Source organism: Capsicum annuum, chromosome 9, assembly GCF_002878395.1.
Source record: "Capsicum annuum cultivar UCD-10X-F1 chromosome 9, UCD10Xv1.1, whole genome shotgun sequence".
Classification (NCBI taxonomy): Eukaryota; Viridiplantae; Streptophyta; class Magnoliopsida; order Solanales; family Solanaceae; genus Capsicum; species Capsicum annuum.
The window spans coordinates 54029908-54042056 of record NC_061119.1 but is presented as its reverse complement, the minus strand read 5'-3'; the positions used below and the strand labels follow the sequence as shown (position 1 = coordinate 54042056).

At 36.6% G+C, this 12149-nt stretch overlaps 1 protein-coding gene and 2 long non-coding RNA genes across 7 annotated transcripts; 1 reads left to right on the top strand and 2 right to left on the bottom strand.

The window, feature by feature from the left end:
- The first annotated feature begins 2361 nt into the window (after nucleotides 1-2361).
- On the top strand, nucleotides 2362-7023 carry LOC107842784. Of its 5 annotated transcripts, XR_007044808.1 has the most exons (7): nucleotides 2362-2633; nucleotides 3813-3901; nucleotides 3998-4171; nucleotides 4261-4496; nucleotides 5052-5235; nucleotides 5861-6279; nucleotides 6390-6601. It is a non-coding gene; the product is annotated as an uncharacterized LOC107842784 (long non-coding RNA). The 5 variants fall into 5 exon arrangements; XR_007044804.1 differs by having other exon boundaries at nucleotides 3998-4435; nucleotides 5052-5496; nucleotides 6021-6279; XR_007044807.1 differs by having other exon boundaries at nucleotides 3998-4496.
- On the bottom strand, nucleotides 4506-5359 carry LOC107842783. The gene is made up of 2 exons (XM_016686807.2): nucleotides 4948-5359; nucleotides 4506-4621 (listed from the first exon to the last, which is right to left on the bottom strand). Exons 1-2 carry the CDS (start codon nucleotides 5357-5359, stop codon nucleotides 4611-4613), a joined length of 423 nt encoding a protein of 140 aa, XP_016542293.1. The 3' UTR covers nucleotides 4506-4610.
- A 183-nt stretch (nucleotides 7024-7206) lies between the features above and the next one.
- Nucleotides 7207-8948, bottom strand: LOC124887322. Its single transcript, XR_007044809.1, has 2 exons — nucleotides 8361-8948; nucleotides 7207-7476 (listed from the first exon to the last, which is right to left on the bottom strand). It is a non-coding gene; the product is annotated as an uncharacterized LOC124887322 (long non-coding RNA).
- Between the last annotated feature and the right edge of the window lie 3201 nt (nucleotides 8949-12149).

Sequence of the window (12149 nt, the reverse complement as noted above, 5' to 3'; positions counted from 1 at the left end):
AAAAGAAAAATAAAAGATCAAAAGAAAGAGAAAATAAATATTTGATCCTTAGGATAGAACCAAGTTTCGAAGAAAACCCTTGGATTTTATTAGACACGTATATACAAAAGGCGACAAAAGTAATGCGCACAATCGGATACCACATTTAAATTAAGCGCATGACACAAATTCAAAAATAAAACGATAATATTTGACATCATTATCAAAATGCCCGACAAGGGCTCATCCAAAGCAATGTCAATAATAATAATTAAATAACAAAAATTAAAAAAAAACACAAAACAAGCCCTACTCGGGCTAAAGTAAATAAACAAGACAAAATTTAGCGTGTACACACAAAAATCAAAGAAATAACATAGAGTATTTCCATACAATCTTTCCAACCAAATGCCATAAAGTGAAACAGTAGATATCGATCATCAAGCAAATCATAAAACTGTCCCAACCCCCACTAAAGATATTGCATTGTCCCCAATGCAAAAGTAAAAGAGAGTAGAGGAGGGTAAAGACTCCCCGTAGTGACTAGGCGCTCAGATCCCTATCGAGGAATGATCTCACTGTTTCAATAGGAGCCTCATCATATTGGGCTCCTCTCATCAAGTCTTTTATGAAGGGTGACTCATTATCATGTCGAGTGATAGAACTAGCCCCAATCATCCGTGCATGCTCCTCATCCCTGGATAATTGCAAGGCCTCAGGTAGCCCTTCTATAAGATCAATCTCGGTCTCATCATCAATGTCCTCATGACCCTAGATGAACAAATCATCAAATAGAAGCACTGGTCCTGAAGTTTCAGGCAGAAAATAATTCTCTGCCTTATCAAGATCGAAAGAAGGCTATCCAGAGTAAATCTCTGCCCGTAAACTATCAAGGTCTGCCTCACAGATACCACCCCCTCACAATCTCCCCTTGCCTTAAGTGTGGCAACTTATGGATCTAACTTTGCTATGTGGGCACAAAGAGGTGATATAGCAGCCTGAATAAATTGAGAAAAATCCACCACCAATCGGGTAAGAGTAGTATTGTTTGTCAAAGTCATGGAAGCAACCTTGGCAAACGTCACCATAAAAGACCGTACCGATTGTGTGGATCGATGATGGAGGAGTATCGGTGAAATTATAATGATTCTCAGCATGAAGTGTAGAATCCGGAGGGATCTCTATTCCCTCTGAGCTCAGCAACCCTTCCGCACTCGAGTCTACCAAAACCAAAGCTTTCCTCTTTATGCCCGTATGGTTATCCTCATCCTTGCAATGTGTGATGTCAATGACTCCTGTGCATATAACTCGTCTGTCAATCTTAGAGAGTAACGAGACTTCAAAATTAAGGCAAAGCATAGATATAAGTGCCGGAAAGGGCAATAAAGTGCCCAGTTGCTTTGCCCTGACCTTTATCGTCTCCGCTATCAACTCTCCCAGATTGATTGCAATTTTATCCATAATGCATCCGACAATGATATCCCTATTAACCCTGATATCTTGGTCATTTCTTGAGGGGAGTAGACGATTACCCACAAATCCAAGCCAATGTTTGGCTTGAACCGAAAGATCTATCCTCTGGATTTGACCTTCACCATTAGCCCATGGGGGAAGGCCCTTAGAAATAACCTTATCAAGCCACGAAAACTTTGACGTCCGTCAAATATCACCTTCTTTCACTCACCGTGGAATTTAAGTCACAAGCAAAATAGAGCATATTGATTTCTGAGGCCGTGCAAGGAACTTCCACCCCTCGAACTGATACACTCTCGAGATACGGTTGTTTGGTAATTGGAATTTTATATTTTTGTGCATTGTGCTGAACAACGTAGGAAGCGTAGAAATCACTAACAATATCCGGGAAGTAGCATAGTGGGTGAGTGGAAGGCATTATATCTGTGAAGAGTTCCTAGACCCATTCTTTAACCTCGACAATGATTTCGGGGAAATTGGTGTCAATTTCCTTCATGATAAAGACCTTCCCGGGATGGAAGCCCCGAGTAGTTATCCAATCATCATATAACTCCTTCACACCATCCACACTAAATCAAATTTGATCTGCCTCCTTTCCAACCTCCCGTGTACGATTTATGGTAGCTTGGACATCCGAGACTTTTAAAATATTTTTGGAGACCGGTTCTTTTCCTTTTGCAGAAGTAGTCTTTGCTTTGCCTTTATCCGGGGCATTCACTACAAAAAATGGGTAAAATTGCAGAGGTTTATTTGCGGAGGTTATTTTAACCTCTGTAAAATTATATGAAATGCGGGGATTAAATATCTGTCACTAAAATTTATAAATCTGTGGGGGTTTTAAACCCCCACTATCGATCGAAAAAATAGCAGCCATAAGAAAAAACATTTTCCCTCTTTTTTTTCAATTGGTCAAACATTTTCCCTTCTCTTTTTTTAATTGGCCAAAATATTTTCCCTCTCTCTAAACAGCTTTAGCACTGACCCTCTCTCTCATTTTCCCCCCAATTTGATCCTCTCTTTCATTTTTCCCCTAAACGAGGCATCTTCGAAGAGTCTAGTGTTCGTTGAGACGGAGAATGCATTTTCGAGAACGGAGAAGCCTCCTACTGACGATATTTGACCTATTTGCATTGGAAATTTTGTTGTTCCTTTTCGATGTCCCTGCGGTCACTGTTTCTGTGGTAATACTTTTAGCTCGTCTTCAAATTTTTGGCTTGGTTTCCAGGTTTCCTGTGTTAATTTTGTTATTATAGCTTTGTTTACCAAGAAATCAATTTTGTGCAGTTATTTTGGGAATGAAATTGGGCATATACATGGTGCAGATGGATGTTCTTTGCTCTTTTCTTAAATTTCTTTACTACTAGATGGTGCTAGTGGATAGTGGTCTTTTTCAGTACATTTAGACTTAGCAACTCACCTTGAAAATTGACAGTGGAGAATGTGGAAGCACCACATAAAATTATATAAAGTTGGATTACATTTTGTTATATGAAAAGATATATAGATATCTCGATCACTCTACCCGTTTTAGTGATTTTGTCGAAATCTGAAATATGTTAGGGTTAGAAGGGGAGGCTCAATGCTTTGGAATCCTTTTCTCTTCCAGCATAGGAGTTGGTCTGCAGTTGAATTTGGCATAGACCTTGTCGTAAAAGAAATATTATTGAGCATTGAATGAAACAAGTCCAAGTAGCGCAGAAAGGATACTAAGAATTTACATAGTTGGGAGCATGTGACTAATGTTTGGTACTGAGACATAGATGTACTAGTAGTAGTAGTTGCTATTATTTGAATCCTGGAGAATAATGAGTATTTCACTATTTATGTAGCTAGAATTTCTGTCAAATTGAATTATCAGAACAAAGGTTTGTGGTGGTTTTGCACATAATGAGACTGTTTCTCTTTATTAAGAGAGGTTAACAAATGTACTGTGTCAGCTTGTTTCGAGATACTTATGATAATTTTGATTTTGAGCATAATCATACGATAAGTCCTAGTGAATCTCATGTGAAGCAATTTTGTCTTACCTTATGAGTGAGTATGCCATTGGTTTTGTTACACAAAGCAATATTGTATGTAAATATTAAATGAATTGTATGTTGGTGCTTATCTGTGTGACTAGAAAAACATTGGTAGTCCAGTTGTACCTTATTTGTTATACAACCATTGTGCTTATTAACTGAAGTGTCTCGAGCTGGGGGTCTATCAAAAACAGTGTCTCTACCTCACCTCTGAGATAGTGGAATGGACTCCATACATTCTACCCTCCTCAAACCCCATGATGTAGGAGTATACTGAGTGTGTTGTTATTATTGTTGTTGTGCTTATTAACTTGAAGTAGAGGACTTTGATAAACACAGGGAAGGGTTCATATGGGGCTGTTTATAAAGCTCGAGACTTGAGGACTTCAGAAATGGTTGCCATCAAAATCATATCATTATCTGAAGGGGTATGCTTGCTTTGTGCTCTAGACTCTAATATTAGTTTATCTCAGGTGGTTCAGTTTGTCTCTATGTATATTTATAGATATATGTCTTTATTTTAGAAGGAAGGCTATGAAGAAATTCGAGGTGAAATTGAGATGTTGCAGCAGTGCAGTCATCCAAATGTTGTTCGCTATCTTGGTAGCTACCAAGGAGAAAAGTACCTTTGGTTATGAAGGGTCATCATTTCATTGGAATTCAAAATTAAATCATGCTCTGACTGATTTATTCAAGTGGTTCTGTTTCCGTTTTCCCTTTATAATATCTGCAACCTCTACTAGAACTTCAGTTTATTTAATTTATGAGGAAAAATAATTTTTGGCAGATAGTAATGGAGTATTGTGAGGATGGAAATGTTGCTGACTTGATGAATGTCACAGACGAGGCTTTAGTGGTGTCCCTAGACCCCACTTCCAGAAAAATAGTTTTGCTTGTAAAACAACCTTGGCATTGAAAGATGGAACTAAAGCTGATCTTTTAACTTTTGCTATAAACCTCAGGTACATATTCTGCTCTTCAGCTGGTGTATACCTCAAAACTGATTATTTACCACACTTTGAGGTCAGTTTAGTAGCATGTGATTATGTTTTGAGCTTATTTTCAGTATACTTGTGATACTAGATGGTTAAGAAATCTACGTTACCATTACCATTGCTTATCCTTCCTCTTCAATCTTCAATTAGCTCCTGAAAGAACAGAAAAATTAAGAGATTGATGTATGATATTATGAAGTTTTGTACTTCCTACTATTTCCATTGGGATCTCACTATTAGTCTAGTTTAACTTGTGATATTAGGTTAGTTACTTTGTGATCAGGTTATCAATTAATGCATAACATAGAGATTTATGTGTAATTAAGTTGCTCGGGCTCTCCAAAAACCAGTGTTGTGCCTGTCGGATCTTTCAAAAGTAAGTTTATTTTTGGAGGATCCAAGCAACATCACTCTTTCAGTTGCAAATTTCTAATTTTAAGTGAATGAAATAGTTCAAGACTTCAAATATATTAGCTTACCTGTGATAATGTCATTGAAGAAATCAGGCATCTTTGTGTCTTTATTATCAGCTTTCTTTGGCGAAATTTGAGATGACCTCTTAAAACCAAAACATTCTTTCCAGCTCCCCTTTCCTATTGATGGAAATATATCATCATAATCATCATCAGCAGCAAGGAGTTCATCTTTAAGTGTTGTTGCCTTTGTGCTGTTTTCTCTCAAGGGCAACAATTTTCCCTTGAAGAAAACTTCATCAGCTGGAATCATGTTGTAACCAGAGACTGAAAACTTGAAATCGGAGGAAACAGGTGCCTCTTTGTAACCATGTTCATGCCTTAATGTTTGCTGAGTATTAGCAAAATCATTAGAGAATGAGATCTTGGACCCATTGTTTTGCAAAGTCCTTATTGATTTAGGCATGCCATGGACCATTCAAAGGAAAATACTGATCTCACTAATAATTGTCAATGTGAGAAGTCACATGCAGTTTTTCCATATTTGTGGTATGCAAAGTCTCCTACTGTTGTTGTTGCTGGTCTTGAATAGAGGTTTTGTCAACAGTGTAGCAGGTTAGCTTAATTTTTTTCCATATTTGTTAGTATAATAATTGTTTTTTAGGAAAGTATTTATGAACTTATACATACATATATATATACATATATATATATATATATATATATATATATATAGCTGTGTTATTAGACTGATACAGAACATGCACAGTACGTGTGTGTAATTACAAAGTGATCATTAGGTTATGTCAGCATGATGCATTCTAATGGTACTAATTAATTCAGGTTTAATAATTGATCAGGTAAAGTATTTTTTGAAAAATACTAGTTTTTTTGCTTCCCATTCACAACTTTGGAATTAGGATCTGGTTCATGCATGATGCATATCTTATCAATCTTCTTATATTTCATTCCAATTCAGTTGGGTCACTACATCCTAGTGGAGGGGATAGGGTGGGGGAATCAAGCCTTTACTATCAAACTGAAAGTTCAGATAGCCAACCAAGTGAGCTATTAAATTTCCCGTGCATCCTAGTCCTATTGAAGTTCATAGTTTCTTTTTTGCTTTTGCATATGGATAGGTGGTAGAGGATTTAAAGAACTCAACTTCACCTGCATTACTACTTGTATGCCATGACTACAATGCAGGCTCTAAAGGGGAAATGGAGGGGATTACTGAGAGATATAGCAAGATCATGAAAGGTTCTTGGGTAGACCAATTTCGATATGGTTCTAATCCTTGGATGGCTAGATATCTTTACTCCTTATTGTTTCTCATTGCTAATTTGTTAGCTTGGGCTGTTCGTGATTATGGGCTTAGCATTTTGAAAGAAATAAAGAGTAAGATTGCTTCATTCTTCGATTCTTTATTTTGGCCGCAGATCCTATTTCTTGTGCTACATCGGTCGTACACAATTATGACAATGTATATATACGATATATCTATGCAGGACTTAAAGGATGTAATGGCGGTGAAGACTGTATGGGTGCAGAAGGAGTATTAAGAGTTAGCTTGGGGTGTTCCTAGCTCTCTAATCCATTTTGATTCAAGTTAGTTAGTTTACAATCAATCCTAAAATTTACTCAATGATAGTAACAAGTTAATGCTTGATACTTGAAACATATGTTATGATTTTATTTTATTTTATGTTCTTTGAAACTTTAATGGCTTTGTGCAGGCAACTCAGTGATGAAATTCTTGATTTTCTCCTTAACATCATATTAGCTTTTCTATTTTGCCATGTTCCTGTCTACAGTTGGTACTTCGAAAATGAACGACTCTAGAGAATTATAGCACTCAGGGTGGTGGTTTGCCAAGCATTTCATGAACATTTCTCTAATGTGGTTTGCCAAGCATTTCATGAACATTTCTCTAATTATACTGCCCTTTCTTTTTCCAGCAGAGATTATTTCAATCTATGGTTAGTATCGATGCATAATATTCTAGTATGATGATGTAATTATGTGGTTGGAGTGGATCTTAGAATATTGAAGTTTTAGTATTTAAATTTGGTTTTGGAGTTTGAAGATACTAGTTAATGTTGAAAATTTAATTTTGAAGTTTAACGTTCAATGTATTTTTGATGTGCTTGTCAATTATAATGTTTAATTCCTTATGTTATATTAATGATATATGAATTGAACAAATATTAGATTGTAGGTTATGTTTAAAGGAATAATTAATTTTGAGCTAAAATTAGAATCTATAATTAGTTATTGAAAATTGATGGGCCAACTAGATTTAAAAAAATAAAAAAATTATGAAGGTTTTAAACCACCACAACTTTTAAATAAAAATAATTAAATTTAGAGTAACGGGGGTCAACTGCTACAAAATAACTGCCGCAAATTAATTATGGGGGTCGAAAAAAACCGCCACAACTTGTTTGTGACGGCTTGAATTGTGGGAGTTTTGGGAACTGTCGGAATTACATTTTGCGAGGGTTTTAAAATTAACCCTCGTAATTTGACCCATTTTTTGTAGTGATTACCCTGTCTAGCTTCTCGTGGCAAGTTCTTCCTTGGAGACATACCTATCTGAAAGAAACAAAATAAAATCAAAACAAAAGAGAAAAGGTAAAACATGTTTCTGAAATTTTGTATGTTAAGAAAGAAAATTAAAGATAAGAAAAGAAAATATTTGTTTGATGGATGCAAGGTAATTTCATCATTAGAGCCCATGGGATGTATTCATTACAGCACTTAATCATTTGGGCGCTAAATTATCTCATATTCTTCACATTTCACAAAACTAGTTCATAGGATATCGAAAACCTCCAATGAAAATAAGAATGACCAATACCCTTAATCTATCATTGGGTAAGGCAAGCATGCATGTCTCCCGGTTAGGTGTAGTGATCAACAAGAACCATGGATGCCATATTTCTCAACAAACTCCTTCAACCAATGACTATCGAATATTTCATTTTAGGATGAATTGGACTCAAAATGATGCTTAAAAAATGATCACATTATTACCTAAGCAGAATCATATTGACCATTACAAGCATACAAGACATTTCTCTCTTATTGTCATTTCAACAAACATATGGTGGGCATGCTAACTAGAAACTTGGAGAAAGACAATAGAAGCACAAGAGAACAAGGTCATATCACCAAATCATCTCCAAACGCATTAAAGATGCTCATATTATCATACTTGAGCCACCCACCACACAAAATAAGAAAGAAAGATTCAATGGATATTTTGTCAAACGCATGGTGCACTAGCTTCATTTAAGAGAGTATCATGAATTAAACTAGTGAAACAAGGCACCAATGACAACATAATTATTCCAACAAGTAAAAAATCATCCCAACAAACTCACATAAATCAAATTTCAATGACCAATCATCATGAGGTATAAGGTATTATGTCCATTCTTAAGAGAGCTCAAAAATGAAACCAAGAAAGAGCATACCTTTAACTTGATTTAAGAGAGAAAAGTGAATCACAAGTTCAAAAGAATTATCTTGATCCTTGCTAGTTTAATTGTTGGTAAAGAGAGAGAGAATGTTGAGTGTGAGATAAAAGAACCCGTTAGAATGAATTTGCTTTGAGAAAAGTAAGTGTTGACTGCTTTTGAATCCTTTTTTACGTGTTTCATAAAGTTTTGCACTGACCGGGCCATGTCAGCCCAACAAAATCTGCCCCATTATGAAGTTACAATACTTCATACGATCACCTGCGTCCCCTATGCGTTAGATTTACGGCTGCACTGCTTAAGCAGTTCCAGCGCATTTGAGGACAGTAAGTACCAGTTGTTTTTTCGTCCAACATGCGGCTGACCTACGTCTGGACTGCTGTAGCATGTCCAGTGCAGGTCCAAGCAGTTTACCTGCAGCTTCTCGACCTAAAACTCGAGTGTTACGCATCCCTTCTGCGCCTGTCCTGCGACTGGAATGCTGCATCAATTCCAGCGCAGGTCTAGGCAGTAAACACCACTGAATGTGCGTTCCATTTGCTCCCCACCTATGGCTGACCTGCTCAAGCAGGTGCAGCGCAGGTCTGTAATACCCTGAAAAATCCAAACCAATATTAGAGCCATGTACCGAGCTCATGCATAGTACATCATGGTTCTTTTATACTTTTATAAGTAAGTTAGATGTATTTTAAGGCTTCAAATAACTCCCAGCTATCAGACAAATCAAAACATTCCTTACCGATTGAATTCTTAAGAAGGATATTGGTATAGTCAACTTCAAGCGAGCATATCTCTCATTATACTTGGAATTTTTGAGCTCATGACCTATCAACAGATATATAATTGAATTAGCTTTCCAATGATACCAATTTCGCCTAAATCCGATATCGGAGCAAAGAGTTATCCCTATTTTATTCCAGCATGTCACGCTGGAAAATGGTGATGACGTTTCTGACGGGCTATCATGTTTTTGACGACCTTTTTGACGACGTCGTCATATTGTGACGACATTTCTGACAACGACATCAGCCCTGGGCAGAAAATCAAGAATTTGGACCCCTTTTGTGACTACCATTCGTGACGACCTATCACGGATGACGTTAAGTATATTTTTCCAGCAATTCAAGGGCATTTTTGCAAGGGTATTTTGGTCATTTCCTTCACCTTCCATGACTTATAACCCTAAAGAGGCGTAATTTTCCCATTTTCTTCTGTTAAGTATCTCAAAAACCCTCTCTTACACTCTCAACCACAAGATTAGGGTTTCCATCAAACTCATCTCTCAAAAGCAAGATTCAAGCCTTTTTCCAAGATAATCAAGAATTAAGTTTCCCAATGCAAGAACTCTCTAGCAAATCATCAAGGTTTCCTTTCTAAGGTATGCGTGTGTTCATTCATGGACTCCTTTCGTCTATGAAGTTCAAGAATCCTTTTCTAAAACTATATATTATGGTTTTCATGTTATGAATGGATTGTTGTTCATGTTTATATGTTGAATGATGCCAAGATAGAATCTTTATGTGTTATTATGAATCTATGACATCATATGAGTTGAAAACATGTAAGTTTGATTATTTATGATGAGTAATTGTATGATTTACACCTATGCCTAAGTTGTGCATGTAAGGTGTTTGCTAAAATACCTAAGAGACTAGAAATCATGCATTATAGCTAAATTGTGACTAAGTGAAGGATTCATGATAGGCCTCTATGATTCAATGTCATCCATGTTGATAATGTGTCTTGTGAACACTGTTGGATTACTCATGAACTAGTCTTATGGAATTATGCTATGCTTACTTGCAAAACCCACTCATGTACAAGATGTAGAATACCCATCTACTTCATAAAATTCCCCAAGTTATGATATTATGGATTGTGGTTGTAATATGTAATGAGCATGATATTGAAAGCTATGCAAGTATATACATGTTGTATGAAATTTCCTTCCATGAAATAGATTGTTGAGAACCATGCTTAGTATGAAATTCCTTATTTATGATATTGTGGATTATGGACTCTACTCTTATGATCAAGTCAGTCATGTGTGTCAGTTTTCTTTCATTGAGTCCTGGGGGTACTTGTACCCGAAAAATATAGTTGTGTGCCTAGAGCCATGTCATATTTTCACGATACTCTCAGTCAAGCCATGATCTATAGAAATCAGTCAGTCATGTAACTCAGGAAAACTCAGTAATCTCAGTAGTTCAGTATTCTCAGTAATCTCAGTAACCTCAGTAATCACAGTAAATCTCAGTAACTTCAGTACTCTTAATCAGTCCTCAGAACTCATTATATTCCATCTGCCATCAGAATCCAGTAAACTCAGTTTTAGCTCTGCTAAACAATACCACTATTATCAGTTCAGTTAATCAGTATCAGTTCAGCAAATTATTTTAGTTAAGTTATTTAGTTTAGCCCAGTTATTCAGTTCAGTGTCTTTCAGATGGGAGTAGGATTCAGTACCGAGCGAACCTAGGGATGGGGGCTCACCCGCTAGAATAGGACTGAGATCCCTAGAAGCAATCCCTAAGTTCCAAAACTACGTTGCCAGCGTAGGTACGAGATGTCACCCGTTAGATAGGATTGACATACTCAGGGGTCACCTGTTAGCACATTTATATGTATAGGACTGATCCCAGGAGTCACCCGCTAGATTAGGACTGACTCCACAATAGATGTCTTTACTGGTGGCGCGGTACTGACACCGTTCAAGTCAGGGCAGAGATTGGACCCCAGTCAGCTTACCTTGGGACATGTCGGTTAGATGAACACTTCCCACAGTTTCAGTTACAAAATCAGGGCTTTCAGACACAGTCAACTCAGCTTAGTAGTACAGATTCAGTACTATTAGATATAGTCAATGCTTATCATTGTAAATAGACTTCAAGATCACCCATTAGTTAGGACTAATCTCAACTATGATTAATTAAAATCAGAATCATTAGATTTAAAGATCACCCGCTAGATAGGACTGATCTCAGACTAAGTAAAATCAACCTTATTATCGGTATACTCATGATCACCCACTAGATAGGAATGATCTTAGATTTAGTTACTCCAAGTAGAACGGAACTCAGATAGTTCCATCAGAACTTAGACTATCAGATACAATCGCTCAGTATCGGTTATATCAATTAATCTGATCATTACAGTTACATCAGCTATATCAGTTGTCATAGCTCACGTTACCAGTATTCAGTTTCAGGACTGTTAGACACAGTCATTCAAACCAGTTCTTTATAATTTGAACTGTCAGAAATAGTCAATAATCTATTCAGTACCTCAGTAATAGTAAAGCCATGTCGTCAGCATTCAGACTCAGTAGTCAGCATCATCACGATTTCAGTTATAGTTATTTATGCATGTATGTATTCTCATGTTCATATTAGTTAGCATTGTTCATGCATATAACCTTTTGTATTTTGCCTACCTCACTCGTATACTCAGTACATTCAGACGTACTGACGCATTTGCGCTATGGTGATTTCTCTTATGTTACACCATAGGTTCAGAAGCATGGGCTCCAGATCAGCAGTAGCATTCCAGTGTTCAGAGTTTGCAGTGAGTCTTTCTCATTCAAGGATGATATGGTTATTGCTATATTTACTATTCAGTTGCTAGATGGAGTTAGTTGGAGACACGTTCCTTCAACTTCTTATTCAGTTCAGTTAGAGGCTTTCAGACTAGATGTCAGATTAGATATTCAGATCTCATTATTTTCAGTATTTATGACTTGTTTTGGTATTGTTATACCTTTTTCAGACATTTTGTTATCAGATGTTT

Bases quoted from the DNA above. Each gene is read 5' to 3' on its own strand.
- LOC107842783 (XM_016686807.2), bottom strand. From the start codon at position 5,359: ATGGTCCATGGCATGCCTAAATCAATAAGGACTTTGCAAAACAATGGG.